At 42.2% G+C, this 13,884-nt stretch overlaps 1 protein-coding gene across 7 annotated transcripts in view; it reads right to left on the minus strand.

Moving 5' to 3' along the window:
* Nucleotides 1-13,884, minus strand: part of SAMD3 (sterile alpha motif domain containing 3) — a 66,996-nt gene that overhangs the window by 28,659 nt on the left and 24,453 nt on the right. For 5 of the 7 annotated variants that reach the window (XM_045391540.3, XM_065543392.2, XM_065543389.2 and 2 more), the window contains 3 exons: nt 10,911-11,096; nt 10,574-10,658; nt 3,417-3,584 (listed from right to left, as the gene is read on the minus strand). In XM_045391540.3, coding sequence (XP_045247475.2) covers nt 3,417-3,584; nt 10,574-10,658; nt 10,911-11,096 — 439 coding nt within the window. Of the gene's footprint in view, nt 1-2,865; nt 3,042-3,416; nt 3,585-10,573; nt 10,659-10,910; nt 11,097-13,884 lie in introns of those variants that run through there. The other 2 variants (XM_074039003.1, XM_065543390.2) reach the window with 2 other exon arrangements.

Here is a 13,884-nt window from a genome sequence, read left to right on the forward strand (position 1 = left end):
CCACTTATGAAGCTTAGTTTGGCTGGATATGAAATTTGGGTTGAAAATTCTTTTCTTTAATAATGTTGGATATTGGCCCCCACTCTCTTCTGGCTTGTAGGATTTCTGCAGAGAAATCTACTGTTAGTCTAATGGGCTTCCCTTTGTGGGTAACCTGACCTTTCTCTCTGGCTGCCCTTAACATTTTTTCCTTCATTTCAACCCTGGTGAGTCTGACAACAATGTGTTTTGGGTTGCTCTTCTTGAGGGGTATCTTAGTGGTTTTCTCTTGTATTTCCTGAATTTGCATGTTGGCCTGTCTTGCTAGGTTAGGAAAGTTCTCCTGGATAATATCCAGAAGTGTGTTTTCCACCTTGGTTCCATTCTCTTTGTCACTTTCAGGTACACCAATCAATCGTATGTTTGCGCTTTTCATGTAGTTCCATATTTCTTGGAGGCTTTGTTCATTCATTTTCATTCTTTTTTCTCTAATCTTTTCTTCATGCCTTATTTCAGTAAGTTGATCTTCAATCTTTGATATCCTTTCTTCCACTTGATCGATTCCACTATCAATACTTGATGTATACTTGACGAAGTTCTCGTGCTTTGTTTTTCAGCTCCATCAGGCCATTTATGTTCCTCTCTAAAATGATTATTCTAGTTAGCAGTTCCTGTAACCTTTTATCAAGTTTCTTAGCTTCTGTGCACTGGGTTAGAACATGCTTCTTTAGCTCAGATGAGTTTGTTATTACCCACCTTCTGAAGTTGTCATCAATGTCATCTTCTGTCCAGTTGTGTGCCTTTGTTGGAAAGAAGTTGCTATCATTTGGAGGAGAAGAAGAATTATGATTTTTGGAATTTTCAGTGTTTTTGCACTGGTTTTTCCTCATCTTTGTGGATTTATCTACCTTTGATCTTTGAGGCTGATGACCTTTGGATGGGGTTTTTGTGTGGGAGTCCTTTATGTTGACGTTGATGTTGTTGCTTTCTGTTTGTTAGTTTTTCTTCTAACAGGCCCTTCTTCTGTAGGTCTGCTACAGTTTGCTGGCGGTCCACTCCAGATCCTATTTGCCTGGGTATCACCAGTGGAGGCTGCAGAGCAGCAAAGATTACTGCCTATTCCTTCCTCTGGAAGCTTCGTCCCAGAGGGGCACTGGCCAGATGCCAACCAGAGCTCTCCTGTATGATGTGTCTGTCAACCCCTGTTGGCAGGACTTTCCCAGTCAGGAGGCACGGGGGTCAGGGACCCACTTGAGGAGGCAGTCTGTCCCTTAGCAGAGCTGGTGAGCTGTGCTGGGAGAATCCCTCTTGTAGGAATCAGCTGCTCTCTTCAGAGCCAGCAGGCAGGAAGGATTAAATCCACTGAAGCTGTGCCCATAGCTGCCCCTTCCCCCAGGTGCTCTGTCCCATGGAGATGGGGGTTATGTCTGTAAGCCCCTGGCTTGGATGTTACCTTTCCTTCAGAGATTCCCTGCCCGGTGAGGAGGAATCTAGAGAAGCAGTCTGGCCACAGCCACTTTGCCGTGCCCAGCCCAGACCTCCCAGCCTCCTTAGCACTGTCAGGGGAAAACTGCCTACCAAAGCCTCAGTAATGGCGGATGATGCTCCCCCCACCAAGCTCGACTGTCCCAGGTCAACTTCAGACTGCTGTGCTGGCAGTGAAAATTTCAAGTCCATGGTTCTTAGCTTGCTGGGCTCCATGGGAGTGGGACCCACTGAGCAAGACCACTTGGCTCCCTGGCTTCAGCCCCTTTTCCAGGGGACTGAACAGTTCTGTCTCACTGGGGTTCCAGGCGCCACTGGGGTATGAAAAAATCCTCCTGCAGCTAGCTCAGTGTCTGCCCAAACAGCCACCCAGTTTTGTGCTTGAAACCCAGGGCCCTGGTGGTGTAGGCATACTAGGGAATCTCCTGATCTGCAGACTGCAAAAACTATGGGAAAAGTGTAGTAACCCAGCCAGGTAGCACAGTGTCTCATGGCTTCCTTTGGCCCGGGGAAGGAGGTCCTCGGCTCCTTGCACTTCCCAGGTGAAGCAATGCCTCACCCTGCTTCTGTTCGCCCTCTGTGCGTTGGACCCATTGCCTAACCAGTTCCAATGAGACGAACTGGGTACCTCAGTTGGAAATGCAGAAATTACCCACCTTCTGCATTGGTCTGTCTGGGAGCTAGCTGCAGACCAGAGCTGCTCCTATTCGGCCATCTGGGTCCCTCTCACAAAGTGATTTTTAAGAACATAAAATATTTCAAAATAAATATGATTCTATCTTATAATTTTAGTTTGTAATTAGAATTTTGCAAAGTTTCTAAAAAGTTTCACTACTAAATTTAGGGCACCTTTCAGCTGTCTTGTCTTTTTGTCAAAGAACAGTTATAGAATTGTGTTATCTTAACTGACCTATCATTTTGAAAGCCTCACTGAAAATTAGAATAAGATATTTAAAGTACATACTTTCATCCAAGTTTTGCATTATGCATGATGCTGGGATGAGTGGTTTACAAAATATATTTAAAATATTCCTATCCTATGGATCTTATAACTAGCACTAATAAAACTGAGGTGACTCAGTGATTTGCCCTTTTATTGTCAAATAAATACACCAGATGAAAAAGAAAATAGAATATTTACACCAAGTACATTTACTAATATAAACATGTTTGTGGTGAAGAGTTAGGATTTACATATTCATACGGGGTTAAGATAGAAACAGAATTGGGAAGATAAGAGATTTCACTTTCATATTTGGTAGTTCAGACATCCTTCTTAAAGAGTTCAATCTACTTTGATAGCAGGGGAAATTTTTGTTTCTGAGGATATTTCGGTGCTCTGAGGTAGAAAAGGAATATGTACAGGATCTCAGACAACTGGAATTCCCGTGACCTCCCAGCTGCTGAGGGAAGAATCTCCAGGCCCTCCCAGGGACCCTCAGCCTAGAGCTCCCGACAGCCACTTCTGGGTTGGGTGGAAAGGCTTCAGGACCAGCAGGGAAGGGAAGGCCATGATGGAGTTTTGTATCCATGCATGTGGGTTATTTCTTTCCTGAAACCTGGAGACCGGAGGCTACCTAAGTCAGACAATGTGAGTATTAAAAAACTTCCTGTAGCAATAAGAGCATCAAGAACATAAGATGCATTTTAGGATAAGAGAAAAAAAAAAATCATTCAAGGACTCGGAACTTAAGGGTTTTTCCACGTTTTTGAAGGTTGTAAAAAAAAAACTGGACATGAGATGTTCAGTAATTGCTTTGGGAATTCTTTTCTTGGAAATACCATGCTCATTGTTAGCCATGCAAAACAGACTTTCTTGGTTCTTGACTATACTTCAAATTTTAAAAAGTTATCTCATTTTGTTTTAATTATTTTAAACGGTAGTATTTATTATTCCTTAATCAATATATCAATCCATCAAGTCATCAGAACATTTATGAATTCAATCTTACTTTTATCTGGACAAGTTTAATTTCATCAAATCTTATATCAGCAAGAGATTTCCTTTTCTGGCCTCTTCGGTGTCCAAATTTACACTTATTTCTAATCACTTGCTCATCATCTTCTATGGGTCTTCGAACATATTTAAAGCGATCTTTGAGGGCTCGTTTCCATAAAAACTGTAAAATAACACAACAGGCTAGTTAATCTTCAAGGAGATTGAGATAATCCTATATAAACAATACACCTATACAACAACAACACATACCTATCATCTTTGGGCTTGAAATTATTTTCACATCATAGTAGTAGAAATAATATTTATCTATCCTTCCTTTTACCCTCACAGCAATCTTGTGACACTGCTACAGAAATTATAAGCCCTAAGTTATAGGTAAGAAGACAAAGTCACAGAAATAGAAATCTTTCCCCAGTGTCATATGGTTATTGAGTAAATATATCGGTTCTTGAACTAGATTTTCTAATTCCCAAAAGTGATACTTTCCGCTAGACTCTGCTGTCTCCACAACCAACTCCATTTTTCTAGTGGGTTCTAGAAAAGACCTGATAGTGGCTTATGGATTGATGCATTTTCTTTAAAAATAATTTTCTGTCACCTTTTGAAATTTGTTTTGGTGAGTACTATTGGCATGCACTCCCTAAGTATCTGCGGCGCCTCTACTGTTTCAAACACAAAGACCAAGTCCCCACTCTGGGAGGCAGAAGGGTGTAGGTGGACCTCACTTTCAGTGTAGCAGAGGGATAAGTGATTTTAATATAGAGTGAAAACTATTATAATAGGGGAAGATACATCATTCATTTACATTGTGTTAGGAGATCATAAAAGCCTTCCTGTAGGAAGTTCTTGAATCTAAACTGAGGCTTAGGTCTTAGGGTCAGGTAACTGCATGAAGGGATGGGGATAGCATCAGGGAATACCGGTTGGGTGGATGCACAGAAGTTCCAGGAGGATGAAGCTGCATGTGCAATGGAATGGAGGGAGAGCTAGTGCCCTTTGGAGAACTACCAAGAGTTTTGAGAGGCTGGAGCACAGAGCTCGAGATGAGGGAATGATAGAGGATGGGGTAAAAAGTAAGGTGGGAGAGAGGAGCCAGCCCAATCATCAAGGGCCATGGTCACCCCATTAAGGAGCCTCAGTGTAATCCTGAACCAGATCTTAAATCTGTCTCTGTAGACAGGCTATATTAGTACCTCATAGCAACTTTTGCCCTTGGTCTTTCCTCTAAAGCAATGGTTCTCAAAATTTAGCCTGAATCAATTCCTGGAGGACCTGTTAGAGTACAGTTTGCTGAGCCCCACTCTCAGCGTCTCTGATTTTGAGGTCAGGGGTAGGCTGAGAGTGTCCTTTTCTTCCAAGTTCCCATGCGATGCTGCTGCTTGCTACTGCTCGAGACTACACAGATGCTGGTTCGGGAGATTGGAATGGAGCCCAGATGTCTGTATTTTTTAAAGCTCTATAGAGAATTCATCAGAACAGCCAGGATAGGAAGTATTCCTAGGCCATGTTGAGTTGGGAGAGTGAATGGTCAGATTTGAGCTCTGGAAGGATCTATCTGGCATGTGGAGTTTTTGTGAGACCAGAGACATGGACAACACCTAGGAAGCACCCCTGGACTTCTTCCTCAATATGCCAACATCTCTTCCACTGCTGGGCCTTCAGTTTGGGCCTGGAAAGCTTTATCCCTCTCTTCCCACACCTAGCTGGTATGTAGTTGACCCTTGCTTTGCCTTCGGGTCTCAGCTCAGCCTGTGCTTCATGGAAGCCTCCTCTGGCCTCTGTAACAGCTTGGCATTGGAGCTCCCCTTTCTTCACTGGCACTTACCACAGTGGTAATCTACCCTCATCTATGTGACACTTTGTCTGTTTTTATTTCTACTTCTTTTTTTTTTTTCTTTTATTTTCCTTTGCCTGCCTTCCTTCCTTTCTTCCTTCCTTCCTTCCTTCCCTCTCTCCCTCCCTCCCTCCCTCCCTCTAGGCTATAAGCACACAAAGAAAGGCTCATGCCTGCTTTGCCCACCAAGTCCAGCATAGTGCTTCATGCATGCTGGAAACTATAAATGTTTGATACCTTGTGTCAATACTCTATGAAGCAGGAGATGCAGATGTCAACAGGACAGACCAGAAGCAAGACTCTGAGTCTTGGCAGTGCTTAGCTGGTAACTAACTCACTGCATGAGTGGTGGCCCAACGCTGCTTCTTCTTTTATTTATTTTATTTTTTTTTGAGACAGAGTTTCACTCTTGTTGCTCAGGCTGGAGTGCAATGGCACAATCTCGGCTCACTGTAACCTCCACTTCCTGGGCTCTAGCGATTCTCTTGCCTCAGCCTCCTGAGTAGCTGGGATTACAGACAGGCGCCACCACGCTCAGCTAATTTTTTGTATTTTTAGTAGAGACGAGGTTTCTCCGTGTTTGTCAGGCTGGTCTCAAACTCCCGACCTCAGGTGACCCACCCTTCTCGGCCTCCCAAAGTGCTGGGATTACAAGCATGAGCTGCCACACCCGGCTGGCTCAACCCTTCTTGAAGTCAGTGACTTAGGACTGCTTCTGCTGCTCATCTCCCCTGCAATGTCATGTGCTTGAATAGATCCCCACAGTGAGTTCAGGCAAGGAAAAAAAAAAAAATTCCCTTGCAGGCATATAGGCCTGTGTTTCCCTCTGAGCCCTGGCCATGAGAGAGAGTGGTATGTCACTGAGTGGCTTTGGGCATATTTTCTAAGCTCTATTTCTTCACAGGTCAAATGGGATGCCACCAAAATAACATTAGCCAAATGTTTGGCACTTAGATTTTGCTATTCCTAGTTACATGGTTTGTAAGTCCCAATAAGAGTAATCCCTGAATGCACCATAGCCTAAGTTGGGAAGACTGCAGGTCCAAGTAGCTAGCCTGAATACATATTAGCCAAGTAACCCCTCTTAATTTCAGTTTCTTCAACTATAAAACAGAAAAATAAGATATGTCCTATTAAGTGCACTGGCTTTTTGGGAGACTCAAGTGAGTAGTTACTCATTGAAGATATCTGTAAACTCAAGTGCTGTTTGTAAAGTCCTTCAACAGCCCTAGTAAGAAAGGCAGTGGTTGAGGGCTGGAGTACGGCTGCAGCACTGATTAAGCTCCCGGGTATGCATGAGTCAGAGATGCCTTATCACCTCCCACAGGCGTGCTTGCCAGCTTGGACTTTACCATTGCTGTTTTACAACAGAACAGACAAAAAGAACGGCTTGTATTTTTCTTAGCCATGAAATATGAACTAGTGCAAGTACAGTACATTTTTTTTCCCACGTGTTTCCTACAGCTCTGAAGGGTTTCTAAACATGCTGAACCTGGTGGGAGGTATTACAGCAATCAACGACTAGGACATTTTTAAATTGCCAATTTCTTCTTTCTAGGCTCTCCTGTCTCTCTTTATTAACTGTCTGATAGGAAAAGAAAAAGGACAAATCAAATACAATCTTCCACATGAGTATTCAATCAGTGAGTATTTACTGAGCATCTGCTATACGCCTGACACCGTGAGTTACTTACACAGATGCCTCAGGTAGGCAGACTCAGTAGGAAATATTTGTGTTACAGAATAATCATCCCTCTCCTCCACGTTTCCAGCTAGAGAGGGTGTAGAAAGTTCTACATGAAGACAGCTCTCTGTCAACCACTCAGAAATAAAAAATGACCCTGAAATTGCAGACCTCCTGTTGTGACATATGAAGCAGTCCACAGCATCACCAGCAGACCTTTGCACATTCAAATGCAGAATGTGGACCACCTTACATGGCAACTGGACTAGACTTGTCTAAAAAGCAAATATGCGGAAAAATAAAAAAGGGTTTTGAGAGACTGTCTAGGCAAAAAGAAATTAAAGAGACATAATAACCAATGCAATGCATAATACTCAATTAGATATCATGGCAAAAAATTGTTTTTGAAACATTTTTGAAAAATTGGAGAAATGTGAATATGGATTGTATATATTATGCAATTATTGCTAATTTCTTGGGTATAAAAATGGTATTGTGGTTATATAAGAGATTGTCCTTATTCTTTTTTTTTTTGGAGATGAAGTCTCGCTCTTGTGCCCCAGGCTAGAGTGCAATGGCGCAATCTCGGCTCACTGTAATCTCTGCCTCCTGGGTTGAAGTGATTCTCTTGCCTCAGCGTCCTGTGTAGCTGGGAATACAGGCACTTGCCACCATGCCCAGCTAATTTTTGTGTTTTTAGTAGAGATGGGGTTTCACCATGTTGGCCAGGCTGGTCTCGAGCTCCTGACCTCAGGTGATCTGCCCGCCTTGGCCTCCCAAAGTGTTGGGATTATAGGCATGAGCCACCACACCCGGCCCAAAATTTTTCAAAATAAAGAGTTAAAAATAAACTTAGCCCTAAAAATAACCAAGTTTGTGCATTCTTTTTCTTTCTCCACCCCTGCCTCCCATTAATGTTCTCTGAAATTTTGTACATTTTCCACTGTAACATTAGAAACACAACCTCATACACTTTTGCAGGGAGAATTTGGGTAAACATCCATCCAGGCACCAGATGCAAATCTGAGCCCTAATCTGCTAAGCAATTTTGCACACGTCTCTTTATCAGTTAACTGGTCTTTAGTGAATGTCACTGGGAACAGATGTGGATAAAATGTGCACAAGAGCAAAGAAAGCAGTATTTGTTACTTTGTATGTGTCTCACTTTGATAACCATGAAACTAAAGGTCAAATGGTATTAGATCAATATGGATTTGCTTATGTATATGCAAAGATTTTCTAGAAGGACTCTAATAACATTGGTTACTTCTGGGGAGGAAAATTAGGTGGCTGGAGAAGCAAGGGCAGGTGGGAAACTTTTCTATTTATACCCTTTTGTAGTTTTTGAATTTTGAACTATATAAATATGTAATTTATTCAAACAATAAATGTAAATTTAAAAACACACACACAAGCTGTATCCTGGCTAACACGGTGAAACTCTGTCTCTACTAAAAAATACGAAAAATTAGCCGGGCGTGGTGGCAGGCACCTGTAGTCCCAGCTACTCGGGAGGTTGAGGCAGGAGAATGTCACGAACCCAGGAGGCAGAGCTTGCAGTGAGCTGAGATAGCGCCACTGCATTCCAGCCTGGGCGACAGAGCGAAACCCCATCTCAAAAAAAAAAAAACAAAAAAAACCCCACAAGTTCTATACACAGTAACACTGATTAGATATTAAGTCGGTAGATGTATCTCGAGTGTGGAAGAAATTCTGAGACTCAGTTTTGTCAGCCATATTGACATGATTGTCAATGTTGGGGCGCCAGGTTTGTTTAGTATTGTTGTTGTCGTTGCCTTGTTGTTTTTGTTTCGTTTTGTTTTGTTTTTTAGAGAAAATTCAATTTCTTTTGTAGTATGCTTTATATGCAGCGGCATATTTTGGAAAGGATGTCATCCTAGAAGCAAGAATACCTGAATTCTAATCTTGGCTTCAATAATTACTATTTTTCCAGACATGGTATACAACATCTTTCCTCAGTCTGAGTGGTGAAAAAAAGCTTTAATGGCCTCTCCCATTGAGAAAATTCTGTGATTCTCTCCATATATAATGAACCTTTTCTTTAAAATACAAAAAGAGAAGGAAGGAAGGAAAGAAAGAAGGAAGGGAGGGAGGGAGGGGTAAATACAAATAAGGAAGGAAGGAAAGAAGGAAGGAAGGAAGGAAGAAAGAGGGAGGGAGGGAAGGACCTTAAAGTGTCCTTATATGCATAGATATTGGCATTTATCCTTTGTTGTTCTTGGAATTAATTGCTGAAATTCCATGTCCTTAAGAAAGCACAGCAAAAAAATATCTTTTCACAAACATCTGAGACAGTAAAGTACAAAATGACATCTGTCTTCTTTAGATATGACTACCAACGTGTATGCACATGACATATAGATACAGGAAATAACAGACAGTCTACCTTTACATAGCTACCTATACATAGCTATAGCTCTTTGTAATTGTTCCTTAACTCATATAGTTACAGCGTCAAAAATCAATTTTTTATTAACTATTCTTAGGTACAGTTCAATAGTGTTAATTATATTTACATTGTTGTGCAATGAAGACACTGGTCTTTGAAATCCAGGAGATAGGCAAGTTCAAACAGCAAAGTTTGTGTTGAAATGTCAGTGGCAGTCGTTCTCAGCCCTGGTTGTACATTAGAATAATTTTGGGAAATTTAAAAAATGTTAATGACAGTGTCCCATCCTCAAATTAATTCAACCTGAATCTCTAGGAATCCTAACGTGCAACCAGAGGTTAGAACTCCTGTCCCAGAGAATTGCTTGAACCCGGGAGGCAGAGGTTGCAGTGAGCTGAGATCGCGCCACTGTACTCCAGCCTGGGTGAGAGAGCAAGACTCTGTCTCAAAAAACAAAACAAAACAAAACTAAAAAACAAAGAACTGCTGCCCCAAAGTATCCTAGGGGTCTGTTTTCATAAGGACAGCAGAGATGTGACAGGGCCAGGTAAGGTTGGAGGCCCGGATCTCAAAGCCAGACAACAGCTCCACTGGGTCTGAGAAGGCAAGAAACACCTGATGACAGCTCTGAAGCAGGTGCAGCCATGTCTTTCTCTTTCTAGGTGTCACATCTCCTAAAGACCCTTCCTAACCCTTAAAACCCTTAAGATTCTAAAGTGAACAGCTCGGTTAATTTTAGCAACTTTATATGCTTGTGCAACCATAATCACTGTCCATTTTGGCCACCCTCAGCCCTAGGCAACTCTTCATCAGCTCTGTTACACTGAGCTTCAAGTTTTGAGAGGGCAGCAATATGATGATGGAGAGAGACAAAGAAGACAAAGAAACACAGGACAGAGAGAGACCAAGAAGTTATGAAAAAGGGAAGACAAGGAGACAGACAAAGAGAGAGAGAGAGAGAGAGAGAGAGAGCACGCGTGAAGTCAAGAAAGAAGCATGGACTAACAAAAAGTGAAAGACAGAAACAAAGTCGGAGAGAGACCAAAGAGACAAAAAAAGAGTCAGAAAAATAGAAACAGATAGACGTAGATACATAGAATGGGAGAGAGAGAGAGAGAGACATCAAGAAAAGATGGATGAAGCATAAAATTACTGGGCAACACAAGGCTATTATTTTAAGATAGTCTGAAATGAACAGAATGGTCCCAGGTGGTCACTTACAAAGCCACAGCCGTCCTCATCCAGGAAAGGGTGGGCCTGCAGCAGGGCATTAACTACGTCATTGTACTGCTGGGTGCTGGGGTACCTGTTCACCAAAACAAGAAGGATATGTTTCACTTCAAGCAGCCCACATTCCTTCCTTTAAGATGAGTCTAAATTACACTCATGTTTCTTCACATTTTTCTACATAACAAAAAGAGATTCAAATATTGGGCAATTTGGGACCTATTACCAATATGTCATCCACAATCTGAAGAGAGTTGATTCCACGTGAATTCTACTCTATTCCGAAACAGACCCTTTCCCAAAGCAGCAAGCCTGTCCTGTTGTCACTCACAGTGAGCCTTCCAGATACTTAGTCATGTCGGCCTGAAGAAACTCAATGATCCTTATCCTCATGCTGTGATCCGGGCACTTCTGCTCCGCTAACATGCATTTGACATCATAGGGAAACTCTGGTAAAACATAGGACTTCGTCCATTGTAATGCTTTGCTTCTAGCTAGAATATGTTTCACATTTCTTCTGTGAAATAAAAACACACAAAGAATGAAATTCTATTCCAAATATATGCAATTTATTAATTTGCTACATCCTGAGAACTTACGAAATAAACAACTTTCCCGAGACCCAAATATATGGAAGTCATCAAGCTATCTTCCATCCATTCATCCATCCACAAATGTTTGAAGGCTCATTAAGTGTCTTTGTCCATTCACACAACACATATTTATTCTTTAGAAAAAGTCATAATAATATAGACTTTAGAATAAAGCCTGAAGCTGAAATGCATACAAATTCTTTTTTCTTAAAGAGAAAATGTAATGCATAGCTCAAAACTAGACAATATACTTGACAAAAAGAAAATATGTTGCAATTCAGCAAAGCAAATGAGGCCTGCTATAAAGTCTTAGCACCTGTTAAGAAAATTCTTTTAATTAATTTATTCTGCTGCTGTTTATAACGAAATACAAGATCCACCTAATTTAGCTGGTCTTTGCCTATTTTGATAAGGTGAACTTAGTTTCTAAATTAAATATAAATAACAGATATTCCAGCTCCATCCAGATGAAATTTCTATGAAGGGCTACAGAAAACTATAACTACAGCCGGGCGTGGTGGCTCACGCCTGTAATCCCAGCATTTTGGGAGGCCAGGGCGGGCAGATCACGAGGTCAGTAGATTGAGACCATCCTGGCTAACATGGTGAAACCCCCTCTCTACTAAAAAAAAAAAAATCAGCCGGGTGTGGTGGCGCGCCTGTAGTCCCAGCTACTCGGGAGGCTGAGACAGGAGAATCGCTTGAACCCGGGAGGTGGAGGTTGCAGTGAGCCGAGATCGCGCCACTGCACTCCAGCTTGGGCGACAGAGCGAGACTCGGTCTCAAAAAAAAAAAAAAGAAAAGAAAGAAAGAAAGAAAAAAACTAGAACTACAGAAGGCAGATCAGGAGTTGCCTGGGGCTGAAGGTGGGTAAAATGGGTAGTGATTATTTGTTGTACAAGCATATAAAGCTGCTAAAATTAACTGAGCTTTATTTTTTAACTATAATTTTTTTTGAGACAGTCTCACTCTGTTGCCAGGCTGGAGTACTGTGGCACAATCTCGGCTCACTGCAGCCTCTGCCTCCCGGGTTCAAGCGATTTCCCTGCCTCAGCCTCCCGAGTAGCTGGGACTACAGGCCTGTGCCACCACACTGGCTAATTTTTTGTATTTTAGTAGAGATGGGGTTTCACCATGTTGGCCAGGATGGTCTCAATCTCCTGATCTCGTGATCTGCCCACCTTGGCCTCCCAAAGTGCTGGGATTACACGCGTAAGCCACTGCGTCCAGCCAATTTTTTTTTTTTTTAGACAGAGTCTTGCTCTGCCATCCAGGCTGGTGTGCAGGGGTGCAATCACAGCTCACTGCAGCCTTGACCTCTTAGTCTCGAGCAATCTTCCCACTTCAGCCTCCCGAATAGCTGGGACTACAGGCACGTGCCACCATGCCCAGCTAATTTTTTTTATTTTTTGTGGAGGTGGGGGTCTCATTATGTTGCCCAGTTTCATCTCGAACTCTAGGCTCAAGCAATCCTCTTGCCGTAGCTTCCCAAAGTGGCGGGATTACAGGCATGAGCCAACACAGCCAGCCTCTTGTTCACTTTAAATGGGTGAACTTTATGCTATGTAAATGAAACATCAATAACACTGTTTATAAAATTATCAGAACAACATTCAAGCCTTAAAGTTAGTGACTGACCACTGAGTGTGCAAAATGAAGACTCTATAATATTAATAAAGTATCCAACTAACATTGAATCAAAGGCACTACGTAGCTCTTAACCCATTTATAAATAGGATTGATTGTGGTGGAAGTAAAGAAACAGAGGCAAGCCAAGTAGAAGACAACAGGAAGATTTCCTAAGTTGGCCTAAGTAGGTTAATTTTCAGATATCCATGGAGCCCAAAATTCAGATGAATTTTGAAAGGCTAGGGTTCTTTTAGCATTTTAGGTCATCCTTTATAAGAATGCACGAGCTATAATGCGATATGGAGAATCAAGCACACAGGAGAAAGCACTCTGACATCCCTTTTTATGACAAGCTCCCTTTCCTTTTTCCCCCCTTTGGCGGTCCCCACTCTATCAGTGGTGAAATTATGTCCTGGCTAAGATAAGCACACCAATAACTTAATACTTAATACCACAACAGGAAATTTCCAGATTTAAGTCTCTGCTGTAGCCCAATCTGTTTTCCAGTATGTTTCTCTTTCATTTTGTTCATTCATTCAACCAGCATTTATTGGGGGTCTACTAAACGCCAATTACTCTTTCACAATCCTCATTTTCTTCCATATTCTATTACTTTGTTTCTTTCTCCCATGGCCAAATTACCCCTCCTGTATCTACTGAGACCAAGGAATATAAAGTAATGGCCAGTTTTGTTGGATGTCTTTTGTGCGTTCCTGGGATTTTTTTTTTTTTTTTTTTTTTTTTTTTTTTGAGACTGAGTCTTGCTCTGTCGCCCAGGCTGGAGTGCAGTGGTGCGATCTCAGCTCACTGCAAGCTCCGCCTCCCGGGTTCAAGCGATTCTCCTGCCTCAGCCTCCTGAGTAGCTGGGACTACAGGCGCCCGCCACCATGCCCGGCTAATTTTTTGTATTTTTAGTAGAGACAGGGTTTCACCGTGTTGGCCAGGATGGTCTCAGTCTCCTGACCTCGTGATCCGCCCACCTTGGCCTCCCAAAGCACTGGGATTACAGGTGTGAGCCCCCGTGCCCAGCCCTTCCTAGCATTTTTTTAAAAGTGATGTAACTTGGCAGGTGTTAAGCTGGTT

Source organism: Macaca fascicularis, chromosome 4 (genome assembly GCF_037993035.2).
Source record: "Macaca fascicularis isolate 582-1 chromosome 4, T2T-MFA8v1.1".
Lineage (NCBI taxonomy): Eukaryota > Metazoa > Chordata > Mammalia > Primates > Cercopithecidae > Macaca > Macaca fascicularis.